This window comes from Doryrhamphus excisus, linkage group LG22 (assembly GCF_037039965.1).
Source record: "Doryrhamphus excisus strain RoL-2023G ecotype Guam linkage group LG22, RoL_Dexc_Guam_v1.1, whole genome shotgun sequence".
NCBI lineage: Eukaryota > Metazoa > Chordata > Actinopteri > Syngnathiformes > Syngnathidae > Doryrhamphus > Doryrhamphus excisus.
This window is the reverse complement of record NC_136378.1, coordinates 12,027,464-12,043,127: the sequence shown is the minus strand read 5'-3', so window position 1 is coordinate 12,043,127 and position 15,664 is coordinate 12,027,464. Positions and strand designations below refer to the sequence as shown.

Sequence of the window (15,664 nt, the reverse complement as noted above, 5' to 3'; positions counted from 1 at the left end):
GTAGCAGCTCTATAGGAGACAACTCAATACAAAGGGTGAAAAATTAGCGCAATAGGTCCCCTTTAAGTTTCTCTGCTGACACCTGGTGGCCAACGGTCGCAACACAGTTCATTTACATGACATAATTTAACAGCCTTGAAGTCTGTCACTTCTTTTCATCACATTTGATTACCATTATAGTAGTAATTTATTTTGATAACTACATGAAATGTAAACATCAGGGTAAAATCAGGTTGCTTTTATTAAATCATATACTGTATTTTCCGGACTATAAGTAGCACTTTTTTCCATAGGTTGGCTCTTCTTGCGGCTTATAGTCCAGAAAATGCGGTATAAAAAATGTCAACAAAAAGAAGTGTACCATTATTTGGCTTCCAAGTCAGTAGTAGATTTATAGTGATGACCCGATATTTCCTGTCACAGATATCAAACCTCTTTATTGCAAACAAGACAACAAACCTAAACGCTGCCCTACTATCTTCTGGAGACTGACGAGTAGATGATACTAAAGAAGCGTTTTAAAAACCCTTCATACAGAGCATATTCAGTGCAAAGAAGACAAATATCCCAAGTCGTGTGAGAAGGGACAACAATGGCGAGAGGTCTCAGAATTTAAGACTCCAAATCATTTCCATACAAACACACCTGCTTGAAAAACACAAGGGTTGGCACACAGGCGGGAGGTGGACATGATGGCGCAATCATGTGAACAGAGGTGCATGTTTGTACAGCATGATACATCCTTTATGTACATGAAAACAAAAAATAGGGGGTGTTGCGTTGGGCCTCCCACCACCTTTCGGTCTAACAACAACCAAAATCCTAAGTGACATTAGTAATCTTACAGGCAGGGGGGGGGGAAAGGCCAGTCTCAGTGCAAATGCTCCAGTTTGCGGAGCCGTAACGGGATGGGAAGAGCTTGCTGCTGGCGCAGTGAGGACACCTCCTCCTCTGAGGAGCGGAACAGCACTCGTCCTCGGTGGTTGAAAAGGTAAAAAGACGGATGATTCCTCAGTGTGTCAAAGGTTCTGGGGAAGGAAAAAATAAAAGGAGACTAAGCAAATCCTGCAAGATTTAAGCTCAATGAGTACCCAAAGGATTAACACGAAATGGAATGCTATGTAGGACGTATAGCTGTGTCTCAATTTGTTCGATTCCTACTAACATTTAATCACATGGGTGAGGACATAAGCAAACTTCTGATGTGATACGTACTTGTTCTTGAGCTCTGAGGAAGCGTCCATGTCCTTGAACTCTCCAGCAATGTGGACAATACCATAACACGTCATTACAAAAGACAATAGGGTTTGTAATACAATCTGCAACACAACAAAGGAGACCGTGGTGGATATCACAAAGTGCCCGAAAAATGCAATAATCATTTAACACATGGCATAAATAAATACTCACGTCAACTGGCAGGGTTTCGTTTTCTTTCTCCGTGAGTCTCATGTAAGATCGATCTGATGGGATAAAACATGTACAAATATATCATTTGATGTAATGGGAATTGGCAAATAAACTGCAGCTGAAGCTTTAAGGATGTCGTCCGTGCAAGGTGCACAGTACTTCATGCAGCTGAGCTTAGTTAGCATCATGCTAGCTAGCTGTCGTCCCACAAGGCCGAGGGAGGCAGGTTAAATCAGTCTCCCTGTGAGCCCGTCTCCTGACAGGCAAATTAACCGACACCTGGTCACCCACTTCAGTCAACGAAACTTACGCTGTGCTGCTGAGAAAGCTGCATGTGCTAAGGCAAAAAGTCCAATTCCGACGACACCTTTCCAAAACGACGACGCCATTTTCAGCAGGACAGTGATGAACTCTGTGGTGTCATAAACCGTTGTCGTAAAATGTCGCAACGTGACCTAATAACAACACCACATGAATGGAATGTGGTTGTACTTTATTGCGTTATTGATAAAAAAAAGATTAGTCTTTAATTTGTTGATTATTTATGTTTGATTCGGTTCTCAAAATTAACCAAATGTGTGTTTGTCGTTCGCTTTTCCCCCGCTAGGAGTCGCCCCTAATATGCATACAAAATGTATTTCCTCTTATTTTGAAGGTCTGAACCGACAAACTACCTTTTTCGATTAGCTACCTTCCCGAGTCCCATTTGGCAACTTCTTTGTCTTTTCATAAACTATATTATCAAACTTACTATTGTATTTGTACAAGTAAATACAACCACGACAGTGACCATTCAAAAAATGCGCTCAGATACGAGACCTAATGACTCTTATTTTGAAGGTCTAAAACTAACATCCGCAGCACTCACGTGCATACACACCACCCTTTCCGGTTAGCTTCCAGAGGCTTCATGTTCCACATTTAGCTAGCTGTCTGTCTTTTTATATACTACATTGTCAAACTTACTGTTGTGTTTATATAAGTAAATACAAGCATGGCAGAGGCCATTCAAAAGAAACTGAAAGCTGAGTTAGAAAAATATACTCAGATGCAAAAAGGTATGTGCTTCATTTCTAGCTATGCTAGCTTGCGAATGCCATATGATAACAGTCGCTATTATACCAAATGAGTTTAGTGTATTCATTCGGTACATTGTAAGTGTTGTTTTTGATTACAAATGTGCCTTAAAGGGGCTGAATTAACATGTGTACCTTGACACCTGCTTTCTATCCGCTGTTTAGATGTCAGCAAGAGCATGTCAGCTCGACAGAAGCTGGAGACGCAGCTGACAGAAAACAACATCGTCAAAGAGGTATTTTAAGTCATTGCTTTGCTTCTGCATACTTTTAAAACTACATTACTGAACGCATAATTTTGTATTTCAAGGAGCTAGATCTACTAGACAGTGCAAACACAGTCTACAAACTCATTGGTCCTGTTTTGGTGAAACAAGACTTGGATGAGGCCAAAGCTACTGTGACGAAAAGGCTGGAATACATCAACGGAGAGATGTGAGTAATGGTTATTATAATACTAATAATAATGCCCTATTCATGGTCCTATCATGCAGCTCGTCCTCTGTATGTTTAGGCTAAGAAAGATAAGGTTGTGGGTCCTCATTTGTCCAAAAGTAGCCATTGGCCGAGGCTCAGGGCTGTGTTTTCCCTTTTGCTTGTAAAACACTCTTAATATTATGAATCTATGCTAATATTTTTGTAAAAGCTTGGACACCCCTAATCAAAAGTCATGAAAATGTGGAGTTTGCTTTTTAATCCACCAGAGGGCGCCCTTGAATTGCTGCTCTAAGTTCTTGTTTGCTTTTTGTCCCACAAAGCTGACAGAAAAAATGAAATGAACCTTATGACCTGTGTTGTTTCATATTTTACCAATCACTGTTTAAATGTTTCGGTGAGTTATTTCATTAAGTATTGTTAAATAATAGCTATCTAGCCTAAAATAGTTTCCGCATTCTAAATTTTGATGTATTTAAACGTGATTCCAGCCCGATGGAGACTAAACATTAAAATTATGAATATTTAGTCATTTTTTAAAAACATTCATTACACCCCCCCCTCCCCCTCTAAATTCCAGCCAGCGGTACGAGACACTTCTGAAAGACATGGAGAAGAAATCAGAACAGCACCGAGAGCTTTTGTCCAGTTTACAGCAGGAGTTTCAGAAAGCTCAAGGCCTCGCTGTGGGGAAAGTCTGACCCAGTGAAGAACTTCAGCGCACACACACACAACACAAAGTTCACTTGTAGGAGTCCATGCCAATTAAATGTGCTTATACATGCATTTGCAACTTTACATCTGTTGTTTTTTATCTTTTATAGAATGTTTTGCTTTTTGACTACCACAGTATAATTAAAAGACTTGGTCATGGTTAATTATGTTCAATAGACACAACAGATAGCCACAGGTAGATTGTAGTCCTGTGAGAAGCACTGGCTAAACCGTTTAAACTAATGCATGGCAACACATAGTCACTAAACTACTGCAGTTGTGTCCAAAGTGCGGCTCCTTATTGGCCATTATATATTGTAAAATACATTATTAATGAACAATATTGTAATGGTGACTGAATAACTGGTCGTTGGGTAGATGTAGCTCAATCTAAACAAAACATTTCCTCCTTTGAATAATCTAAGCACTTCACCCGAAATGCTTGCTCTAATTTCTATGTTGGACATGACTGCCCTCTATAGGCCACTCGCAGAATAGCATCTTGGAACAACACTGCATTCCTTTATTATACTCATGTTTGTGTACTCAGCCCTACCATTTAATGGTTTCTCCGTTGCACAGCTGATACAACAACACGGGTGGGAGCAGCATAGTTTTGGTATAAAAACACGTTGTGTTGTCTTATTGCCGTGACGACCCCGGACGTGTTAGCTTGCCACACTTCAGCTGTTGCTGCACACGAGCCTGCATGTGTCTGGCACGTGGGTGTCAACCGTCCCACGCTCCTTATTTCGTGGGGGGGGGGGGTACGGATCCATTTGGGTCTCGATCCGATACCAAGTAAATTGACTATGCAATATCAGTGAATGATTTGGTGATAATTGTAACCCATGGCTGGAGGCGATACTGTCACGGTGCTAATCTGGTGTCAAGTGACACTATAGCATGATTGTAATGTGGCAAGCCGTATAATAGTGTTAGTTTAGTCGTCTGACGCCAAAAGGTGTTAGTTAGATGTGACCAAACGGCGATGGGGGCAGACCTACGGTGGACCAGTGGACACAAACAGCCAAGAAGAACTTCTTCCCATGATCTGTGCTCCCCGCGAACGAGTGCCCTCAAAAGTGAAACTCCAACGAACAGACATCCTTTGAACGTCCCAATGGAGGCAGATGCTCGTCAGTAATGAAAGACTAATCTCATCCCTTGCATTCATTGGCCTTTCCTGCGGGAGCTTTAATCCCTCCAATGTACAAAAGCAACCCGGACACGGAGCAGCACTGCGGGACTAACACCTCTATTCTTGCAAGGGAATTGTGCTTTTCTGCTATTTAGGGAGCCTGCTTTTCCTTGTATTATCACATTAAGCACTCCGTTTAAAACCCTAACTTAATGACGTCAGTTAATTGCAACACATTCTTGCATACTAAATATTTGTGCCCTTTTTAATCCAATTATACTAGTAAATAATACTTGATTTATTTTCTTGCTCTATGGTATTTTGATTTGCAACAAATTGGTGACAAAGTGCACAAACAAGCTCTGGAGGGCATTTGAGGATGGAAGAGCCATTAAAGGTGCTTTGTAATGTTGATAAGTCATCCCAGCTTGGAAAAGCACACAGTAGTGACCATTAACGCATCTTCCACTTTGAAATGTCCTCGAAAAACACAATTCAACCTCAAGTCCTCATCGCTTTGTGTGTGGCGGAACACTTTATGGCACGATTTGGTGAGAATGCTCAGTATATCATCATTTATAGAGAATAGTAGCCATGTACAACAGGTGGAAAGCCACAATTTTGTGACAACCTATAACACATGAAACATTGTTTAAATTATAGACCATTATAACATAATAAATAGTGAATAAAATATTTAGAAAATATGCAGATTTCATATCATGTAGTGGAAAATAATGCAAATTAAGAGAGAGATTTGATTTTTACTCTGTGGAACTCCCAGATATAATATGATATAATATATATAGGGATGTCCAATATTGTTTTTTTGGGGGGGGGGGTTGACAAAAACTGACACGCTGGTATATATATTTTCATGATGGGGAAAAAATATTGCTTTTATATTGCCAATAATCACAGATTTTGGTGGAGAAAATATTCACAAAAGTACCTTTTTTGACTAACTTCATACCCTTATTAATCGTTGGGGTGTCACAAGATCTTGCAAGATTAAAACATGACAAGATTTTTTGTTCAGGCGAACATGTTCATTGTTGGGCACATAAGCAGACATGAAGAGGAGTCACTGTGCATCCTGATTGTGAGCCCTGTGGTCAATCAGTCTTTCTGTCTAGGGTGCGTGGAGGCGGGGCCTCTAGCATACACACAGTGCAGAAATAGATTGCAATATGTTATCATATATTTTTAAATTATGAAATATAACGCAAATGTCCAAATACACATGCAGTCCAGTGAAGTGAAATTAAATGTACACACTGTTTTGAGTTTCACCGGAACAGGGAAACCAAGCCACTTTATTTGATTTACACTATCAACATGTTTACAGTTTTTGCAACAGCAGCATTGGCCGTAAGGTTGAAAAAAAAACATGCATTTGTAGATTGGATGGTGGTGTCTAGGATGGTGGACAATGTGTGAATGGTCCCTCTTCTACATCCATGACAAAAAGACTACAAAAACATCCATCAGCATCTCAATGGGCATATCCAATGTGGATCAAGTATGTGTGAATCATCACATTGGAAGACCAGTTCAACTGGAAATGTACCAGTTCTATACACAATAAAAATAAAAAGGTTTCCAAAAAAGGCCATAAAACAGAGAATAAGGTACGGAAACGTATCCATGCTGTACACTGAATATATATTTACACATGATGATGGTGTGTGGTATCAAAAATAGAATCTAGATGGGGGTGGCCCTCACTGGGGCCAGGGTCTCCAAACAGGGCCCGGACTCTGGACACAGGCTGAAGGAGAGGAGAGGAGTTTCCTGGTATCGCAGTCCTGGTAAGAACCCCCTTGGCTCAAGTACGGATGAGATAAGATCCCATCCTGCCTCGGATGTTGGGGGTACAGTTTGTGGGGGACGTATCCTGGGGTTGGTGGACTCTTCTGAGGCTCAGAAAGTCCAATGGAAGCACGTCCGGCGGAGTTCTGGTTCTCACCGGCTATGAAGTGTCTGATCTTCAGGAGACAGGACCTCATCCCGGCCTGGTAGTCGTGCTGCTGGGGGTTGGTGGTCCTGGTTGTTTGGTCCCTGTACGGGACTGATGTCATTGCACGGTCATCCTTCTCCACCAGCTCCTTGTCCGACTTCAAGAACTGGACCACACTCTCCAGAATCTCTGCTTTCTCTACTTTGGGGTTCCTTAACTTCTAAAAGGATGAGAAGTTAAGAATATGAAGTCATGTCATCATCTTATACTGTATAATATGTTTAACATGTACCTCATTGTGTGTGTTTTCCAGCATCAACAGGCGTAAGGTCTCCAAACTGTGGTTGATCCTCTCTCGTCTGCGTTTTTCGATCACAGGTTTCGACACCTTTGGAAATATCGTCAAATTTAATTTCTACAATGATCATTTTGTGTCGTTTCAGTCCTCTTACCCTCCTCATCCTCTCCCTGTGAGGCTCTGTTGAAGTTAACGCCTTCATGTTTGTCCTTCTCCAGTCTCCATGCAGTAGACATGAATACCTGCATTGCACATTTATTGGCTTCCCCGCAGGTAGCCACGCCCACCACTGGACCCGCCCATCATTGAAGGTAAACAAAATAGTATTGAATCCATCTGGACTTCATGTAAAATCACTTCACATTATGATTGTATGTACTGTTATAATACACACCAAGCTTTGTTTATATGTTGTTTTTTTAGCATAATGATTTTTTTTAGCAAATTGGGGTTTACAAGATAAGACGAAACAAAGATTGTGAAATTCTTCCTAACGAAAAAAAATGTAATATAGGCTACGTAAGAGTATAAAAAAGAGCAATAAAAACTATATACACACCCCCACACACGTACTTTTGCTGGCCAAATTGCTCACTTGACACCTGAGCGCCGACATGTTTTGGTTTCACTGGGTGCTACACAACAGCACGAGCAGATCGCGTGCCACCTGTGTGTGTAAGTGCATGTGTATATGTGTGTATGTGTGTATGTGTGTACGTGTGTACGTGTGTGTGCAGATATACTGTATTTAATGTCGGTGCGTGGAGGTGGGGGTGCGGGGAGGGGGGTGTCTGTGTGTGCACACTGCGTATAGAGCCACCCTGATCCTCATAATAGGCTCAAGAGTGGAGATAACAGTGGGATGATCGGATCATGGAGATCCTGCAGAGATGAAGAGACCTTTAAGACCCACTGATACTTCCGTTTACAATCAAAAGACGACGATTAGTGGAGGCCTAGCGGCTATGCTGGAAACCAAGGCGACGGCAGTCACAAAACCCCCATTTATACATTTGAGTGGAGTGTTACCCAAAAATTACTTATATGTCAGATAAATGTAATAGTAGTATAATACTTTAAAAATATTTACCCGCCTGTCTGAGTAGTAAATCAAATGCTTCCTTCCTTCCGGGTTTTGCTAGTGAAGTCAATTGTTACATTAAATAAATGTTGTTTAGCTTACCAGGAAGAAGAAAATGAAACTCACTCAATTTTCTGTCAGATTTGACACAATTATATTTTGTTTTTTTTTGGTCAAGCATACGCACGTCTCCTTTATAAGACACCAATTTCGTCATTCTGTCAATGTCTGGGCAAAAGCTACAGTATTATATATTGACACAAAAACATCACGAGGAACCCGGAAGACTTTGCAGTTGTAGAATGGGCGGATTACACTTTTCCCAGCATGCTTTGTTGTAGTTAAAATTCATAGTTTTGATTGTCATATGCCTCTTTAATTGGTTATATTGTACAATCACGATGTAATAGTTAAAGTACTGTCATTTTAGTCTCTTACAGTTACATTATTTTGCCTTGAAGTCTGAATCTGGCACCTTAACTATGAATGGTTGTCAGCAATGTAGCAAATATAATATTGTATCTGCTTCTTGTCACTGAACCAAGCTATTCCAGTTAAGTTCATTTTCCAAGTTTGATTCCTGGGCCTGAGCTTGACATATAAAGGATACCAACTATATTTTATAAAATTAGGATCACCCCAACCCCCAATATTGAATTCATTCACACTCATTGAGATCTAAAGTAAAAATAAAAGAACAAATACAAACCTATATAGATCATATAATGCATACATTTAATTAAATTTGAATACTAATGAAAGACTTGTGTGTTGTGTGTTTCAGCATTTAAAAAAGTGATGTACTGGGAAAAGACCAATAATATGCTTACCTGAGCTTGTAATGAAAGCTAATCGTTTGTCCAAAGTGTCTTTGTGTGCACCACGTGGACCGTTTACTTCCAATATCGTGAGCTGTGGGGCGTGTCCGAAGCGTGTGTGTCTGTGTGTGCGTGTGCGTGTGAGTGTGGGAACGTGTAGTGAAGCCAACAAGTGTCGTACTTGCTGGTGTGAAGTCCAAACACAAGGTACGAAGTTGACCCCTGGCAGCACACTTGACACACCGGTGTAACCATCATCATCCTCACACTTCATCCCACCAGCACCGCAAACGTGTGGCCTCGTGTCCTCTGTTCCCATGGGAACGAGATGCCATCCTCCACGCACCACACCTTATGCCATACATTGATAACCCCAAAGCATACGTTCACGTGATGCCAAACAATGAAATAATGTCCCCACGTGTGTCTTATCACCCCGAACCCCCGTGTGATTGTATTATGACCAAACTGTGAGTGCCTCATTTGGCCACTTAATGCAAAGTGCTGATGTCTCGCACGTCATAAAAAGCTGAGCACTTTCTCACTTGGTTTCTGTTCCCACGAGAAAAAGTAGGTTCCCAGCCTCGCACTTAAAAAAAACACCTTAAAATCACTGAAATCTGAATTAATTTAATATAATTATTCGGCCATTATTAACTGTATTTGTTAGTATTCGGCTATATGGTGAATATTTATATAGTTTTATGTAGGTACCTGTTTAAAACACATTTAAAAATCTGTTTATTTATAAAAAATAGATGTCTGTAAATAAAATAATTACAATACAATAATAATAATAATACAACACAAGAATTTCATTTTGAAGCAGATTAGCTTTTTAATGTTGTTATTAAGGCAGAACATCCTAATCATAATGGTAAAAATATGCTATTTTGCTCTGACATTTATTTTTTTTCAGGTTCATATGTGATTCATTTTATTGTATTATTATGTTATTTCTTGTATTCAATTTGATTTTTTAAATATTGCCTTTTTGTTAGTTTCCGTGGGGTTAATATAACTGAAGGTGTGTGATTTTATTTTGACTTTCATCGATTTGTGAGGAATCTTATTTTGACCTTATTTCCATTTGAAACAGATTCCATTTCATGACAACAAAAACTCACGCGGAGGAAGGCGTGGTCAGTGTGTCAGCAGCCAGCCAATCAGAGGCGAGAAGAGGCCTACATATGGAGCCATCACACCAACACGTCACGATGATCGCTGCTACTCCTCTCACACTCGCACAGGAAAGTTTGGCCTAAACATGACCAGGAACTTTGAAAGAAAAGTCCAGGATGATACCAAGAGCAGAAAAAGGGTAAGGATTTTCAACACTAATTTGCTACAATACACCGATTTTTGTGTTGCTGGATTGCTAACGATATTAATTGGGTTGCCAGGTTGGCAAAACACCCGCTTTTACACGAGTTTTGTTGTATTATTACCATCATTTTATGGTAGCACACTTTAATAAACATGTAAACGTTTTATGCAATGATATAGTGACTTTGTATTCAATATGACATAATGCAGTACAATAGTTAGTATTATTGTAAACAGTACATTTGGTATGAGAGTCAAATAGTTTAAGCATGATGCTGTGCATGAAACATATTGCTTGATATAGAATATTTGAGGCAGACTCTGCTATAAGATGACATATGGAAAATGATACTTTCTGACGTTATCAAGCATTTTGTTCAGGTTATTCCAAAAATGTTGGATTTTTTGCAAGGTTCGGATAGATAATGCTCATAAATTGCCGTTGATTCCCCTCTGTAGATTCTCAAACCAGCTGTGGAAAAGAAGAGACGAGACCGAATAAATAAGAGTCTTGCAGAACTAAGAAGCTTATTGTTGACTAATACGGCAGATCCAGTGAGTTTCCACGGAAAACAATAGCATGCGCCTGTGCTGGAAACTGTATTGAACATGTTCACATCCATGCCGCCAACAGCGTCTGCAGAATCCCAAAATTGAGAAGGCAGAGATTCTGGACTTGACTGTGGAGTATCTTCACAGGTGGACAGATGGCAAGAACCCGAGCAATGGTTAGTCTTGCGTGTGTGTGTGTTTTAACATCTCCTGATGTTCATGTCAACTTGTAATGACAAGCACCCCCGTTGTATGCACCAGCAGATGTTAGCCGCGGCGTGGTAAGTCCTCCTCACTTCACCATTGAGGGTGCAGGTTTTCAGCAGTGTGTGGCTCAAATAGCCTCCTACATGCACAAGATGCCACCCGCGCACAGAGCCAACCTCATGGAGGGGCTGAAGAACCACATGGAGCAGCAGCAGCAGCAGCAGACCTACAAGGCAAAACATCCCACGCCATCTTTGCAGTGTATAATAAGACTCCCGGATGCGGCGTCAGCGGAGGGCATTTGCACATCTGAGAGTAAAGACAGCTCCCTGCTCCTCATACATTCCCCGCCTCAGCCTCACGCTTGCTCCACGCCGCTACACTCGCCTCCCACCTCCCCCTGGTTCTCCCCCTCTTTCTCCACTTCCTCTCCTCCTTTCCCCACCTTAGCCTGTCACTTCTCCTTCCCCCCGAGTCTGTCACCTCTGTCGTCCAACACCTCTTTCTCCGCGCTCCCGCACTCCCTGCACACGCTGACTTCCTCCTCGCCCGGCGTGGCTCCCACGGTCTTCCACTACCCACCCGTCACCTCGCTGAGGTCACCGCCGCACCCCACGCAGAGGTCATCCTCGCTCATGTGGAGACCCTGGTTTTGATACCCTCTAGTGGCGGGTGACTTTAAAGACATTCCAAAAGATGGCGCCCCATCATGCCTGCAATGTACAAAGGTGTATATATTAAATGGCATATTATTTGTAAATAAAACTCATAAATCTCTTTGGAATAGTTTTCATTTCAGTGTTAAGAAATCATGTCATACATATATCCGGCTCAGTTATAATTAAAGCTTGATCATCATTAAACTAATAATCCATGACTCATGGCCTGAGTCCCTCGCAAAGAGTTGTACTTGATGGCGGCTGTTGATGTTTTCCAACCAGTCTTGCTCAAATTTGACACACAGGTGTTTGTCAGTCCCCTGAAGATGTTGAAGACCATTTCACAGTGACTCAGCAAAAACCCTAAAGTTACAGAGGGGGTTTTGGGAGAGAATTTGAGTCGCGTGTAACCCAATTTCCGGGGCTGAACAACAGCGCCACCATGTGGTTCATATGGCAGGAGACTGCAAATAAGCCATTCCACGAACACCGTCTTCAACACACCTGTAACTGATTAAAACACCTGAAGCAGGAGTGTCAGGATGGCCGAGCGGTCTAAGGCGCCAGGCTCAAGGGCAAACCTTCCATAGGAATGGGAATTCTGGTCTCCAAATGGAGGCGTGGGTTCAAATCCCACTCCTGACAAGGTATTTTCAATGTTTGGACTGTCATAAAATAGTTTTCTTTCAAAACGACCCGAAGGAAAAGAGATTAAACGATGACATTTACGACTCATTACGTTATGATATTAATGTTAAACTACTTAAATAGTGTCATGTGCTTCCACATTATTTAGGTGAAATACACACTAAATACACACACTATGGGATGCAAACAGGGCACACGTCTGGGCAGCACTGTTGCTAACCTTTCAGTAAGAAAAACAGCCATTGGCTGTCCTAGAAGTCCCTTCATGACGCCATCATTAGCATATCATGCATCACGTGCTGCACAGACTTTCGTAGGAGAGACAAAAAAGTGAATAAAAAATACTTTATTTACATTTACGGAGTATTTCAGCGGCACTTTTAGCATTAGCATTTGCTATCAAACATTACAAATATACAAGAAATGAAAATAATCGTGCAAAAGAAAATGCAGCCGAAGACAAGGAAACATATCAAACATGTTTCAGCAATGGTCACATTTTTCAAACACACCAAAGTGTAGAAAAAACGCATTTCTATAGTGGAGTCAGGTCAAGCAAAGCCATCAAAATGCCTTTTTTAGTCGGCATCTTACTGCTTGGTTAATTTATTTATAGAAAGTTGCATCTCGTGTGTAAATTGAGTGTTCATGTTTTGTTCTTCTTTGCTTTTTGGCCAGCAGAGGGCAGCACTGACACACTCTATCGGCATAGTAGCACTGTACCTCTTTGCTCATCACTCAATGTTTTACAAGTTAAAATAAATACATTAATTGTTACAGCTACAATAAATATTCAATATATATAATATTAAATATAACAATAATAATAAAAAATGGGTTGACCTTAGCTAAGCTTCACCAGTCATCGTTCTTCCGTACTTCTATTGCTGACCCGAACATGTACCTAACACTCTTCATCTGATGATGATGAGGCTGAGTGTTTTCACCAAGGAGTTCCCGCATTTGGGTCTGGCTAGGGAAAAGAGAATTAATCACATGATAGAACATGTACATTGGGTAATGGTTATTTTCCCCCTTCCTTGCTCCAAAGAAGCTCTGTTTGTGTGAGTCCCATCGGTTATGAGGAGGCCATTGTTCTTTGTCAGCCAAATGAGAGGGCATGCACATCACTGAGCAGCTTGATTCTTCTCCACTGCGCCTCATCGCATGTTGTCAGCGTATGAAAGCCGAGAAGCTTGCCCACACTGTGGAGGATGCTTTCTGCGGCACGGCACATAATTAATAGGGGAAAAAAAGGGGAAAAGAGATCACCCTTTGGAGTGACCTGACAATAATGGAAAACTCCCTGGTATTTTTCCGCTGACACGCTGATTAGAGCTGATCCTGTTACCGCCTTTAATCCACGTTTTTGTTTGTGCCGTGAATGTGCATTCCTGATTGGGAGAAAACTTGAGATGCGACGACCTGCTGGGTAGTGAGTTGTCAGAATACACGTTACATGACACAAAGCTTTAAAAACAGGCCAAGTATTTTGTCCCACCGCTGAGCAATGCACATGTCAATAAGACACATTACAAGTTGCTGTTTGCTTGGAAGAACACAAGTGATGCTCCCTTTCCTCGTTCCACAGTAACCACTTGGAAGCTCAGGATTATTTTACACACAGGACACATTTTTTTTTAAAAACAAAAGTGCACAATTCCCAGAACTTGTCAGACTTAAGTACTTTACCTGAGCAGTCTGCTTTCCTTTCCTGCCAAGTAAATTCAGCATTAAAGCTCCTCGGGATTCATACAAATACGTTAAAGTTGGGAATCAGAGTGTCTATATTTACTACATTCCTTCCAAGGAGTTCATCAAAGTATGGATAGGACGGTTATGCTTGGCTTGGGCAATACTGATACCAAGTAAATACAAAGTTTATCATTATTACACCTTTTAGATTCAATTCAACATTAAGGTGCACAAAATACAAATAAACAGCAATAATGATAATAATGATAATAATGAAATGAATGAATAAAGAAGTGTCAATCCCACGGCGCTCAGGCTCGTATAACGAAATGACCAACATGATCATATCTTCAAATGTGTCAACTATGACCAGACGTATGAAAAATAGCTACCAATAAAAGGAACATTTCATGCTCTAATGTCTGTTTGAGCAGGCAGGACTTCACATTCTTTAGCAGCCGAGTCATTTAGCTTAACCCAGCTCCATTTTGGAAGACACACACTTTTTTTTTTCAATATTTTTTTATCAGTCAGTCAGATTTAAGGTCGGCTGCAGACTCCGTCAGCATCAGCGCACCACGCAGAGGAGGGCTGCACTCTCCACAAGAATGTAGATCTGTCAATAAGCATCATTTTTCCTCCCTTTCATTTCTCTTTGCCAGGCCACTTTGAAGAAGGAGTGAAAGGATCCCGACTGTAGCAAATTACCTGCACACTGAAACATTTTTGACAAAAGTCCTGAGAAGAGGGGCGAGCCACTTTTCCTTTGCGGCCTCTTTTGGCCTTTTTCATCTGGGGCCGAGGGAGACAGCGGTGCTGACAGAATGATGGGACAGCTGGACGCTGGCGCTTCCAGGCCGGTCGAAACGGGCCAGAGAGAAGCCAGTAGAGGGGCCATTGCCGACGTCTCAGCACCGAGCCAACAAGTCAGTGGCAGACGTCGTCTTGGATTATATAAATATAATATACAAATATGTCATATTAATAGTAATCAAGGCACATTTTAGGCCAGGAAAAGGACCTTTGACCTGACAGACAGAGGAGCTAATTGCATATGAGGTTACTCCCCGGGACACCCACGGCTTTGATATACCTTTATGGAATAATTCATCATGATGATACAACTAGAATTTGTTTCCATACTCATCATACTCAAATAGTTTTTCTGTGTTTCTTGTCCCGTGAGAGTGTTTGGGTTTAATTTTGGGAACCTACTTCCTCCTCAGCCTCTTCGACCCTTCCCCCCAACCCCCAATGGGTGGGCTGTGACCCCGCTAGCCTGCAGCCACTGCAGGTTGCCAACTCTCACCCCGGAACGTCTGCAATCCTCGCCATGTACTTCAGCACACTTTGTGCTCTTTGCCCTGCGTCAAAACTCAGCAAGATGCTAACAGGCCACAGGTCAGCCGACCAAACGGAGGCCGCTGATAAAAATAGCCAGTGATTGACAGGTCAGCTAAAAATACCCAATCGTGTCTGACTTAATTTTGAGGGCAGCCTTATGGGAACCCGTGCCCGGATGTCACCAGAAAGGAGCGTGTTTGCAGAAAAAGGAGACTTAGTGATGCGGACGTCCCTTTCCTCTCATGTAACCTCATACTGCTGAGAAAATGTCAGAGTGCAAGAGAAAAAAAGAACGTGCGG

The 15,664-nt window shown here is 41.5% G+C and overlaps 4 protein-coding genes and 1 non-coding gene across 8 annotated transcripts; 3 read left to right on the top strand and 2 right to left on the bottom strand.

The window, feature by feature from the left end:
• Positions 1-223: 223 nt before the first annotated feature.
• mmgt1 (membrane magnesium transporter 1) lies at positions 224-1,879 on the bottom strand. The gene is made up of 4 exons (XM_058062851.2): positions 1,721-1,879; positions 1,411-1,463; positions 1,216-1,319; positions 224-1,028 (listed from the first exon to the last, which is right to left on the bottom strand). The coding sequence occupies exons 1-4, from the start codon at positions 1,797-1,799 to the stop codon at positions 872-874; spliced, it is 393 nt and encodes a 130-aa protein (XP_057918834.1). The 5' UTR covers positions 1,800-1,879; the 3' UTR covers positions 224-871.
• A 402-nt stretch (positions 1,880-2,281) lies between these two features.
• On the top strand, positions 2,282-3,719 carry pfdn6 (prefoldin subunit 6). The gene is made up of 4 exons (XM_058062852.2): positions 2,282-2,468; positions 2,652-2,722; positions 2,797-2,921; positions 3,502-3,719. The coding sequence occupies exons 1-4, from the start codon at positions 2,405-2,407 to the stop codon at positions 3,620-3,622; spliced, it is 381 nt and encodes a 126-aa protein (XP_057918835.1). The 5' UTR covers positions 2,282-2,404; the 3' UTR covers positions 3,623-3,719.
• Positions 3,720-6,077: 2,358 nt separating this feature from the next.
• her5 (hairy-related 5) lies at positions 6,078-7,656 on the bottom strand. The gene is made up of 3 exons (XM_078788225.1): positions 7,189-7,656; positions 7,029-7,124; positions 6,078-6,956 (listed from the first exon to the last, which is right to left on the bottom strand). Exons 1-3 carry the CDS (start codon positions 7,234-7,236, stop codon positions 6,501-6,503), a joined length of 600 nt encoding a protein of 199 aa, XP_078644351.1. The 5' UTR covers positions 7,237-7,656; the 3' UTR covers positions 6,078-6,500.
• A 2,434-nt stretch (positions 7,657-10,090) lies between these two features.
• On the top strand, positions 10,091-11,778 carry LOC131110483 (protein hairy-like). 4 transcript variants are annotated; one of them, XM_058063655.2, is made up of 5 exons: positions 10,091-10,254; positions 10,719-10,814; positions 10,894-10,987; positions 11,076-11,092; positions 11,171-11,778. In XM_058063655.2, exons 1-5 carry the CDS (start codon positions 10,201-10,203, stop codon positions 11,672-11,674), a joined length of 765 nt encoding a protein of 254 aa, XP_057919638.2. In that variant the 5' UTR covers positions 10,091-10,200; the 3' UTR covers positions 11,675-11,778. The 4 variants fall into 4 exon arrangements, with proteins under 4 accessions (XP_057919638.2, XP_057919637.2, XP_057919636.2 ...); XM_058063654.2 differs by having other exon boundaries at positions 11,073-11,092; XM_058063653.2 differs by having other exon boundaries at positions 11,076-11,778.
• Positions 11,779-12,213: 435 nt separating this feature from the next.
• Positions 12,214-12,322, top strand: trnal-caa (transfer RNA leucine (anticodon CAA)). Its single transcript has 2 exons — positions 12,214-12,251; positions 12,277-12,322. It is a non-coding gene; the product is annotated as a tRNA-Leu (tRNA).
• The last annotated feature ends 3,342 nt before the right edge of the window (positions 12,323-15,664 follow it).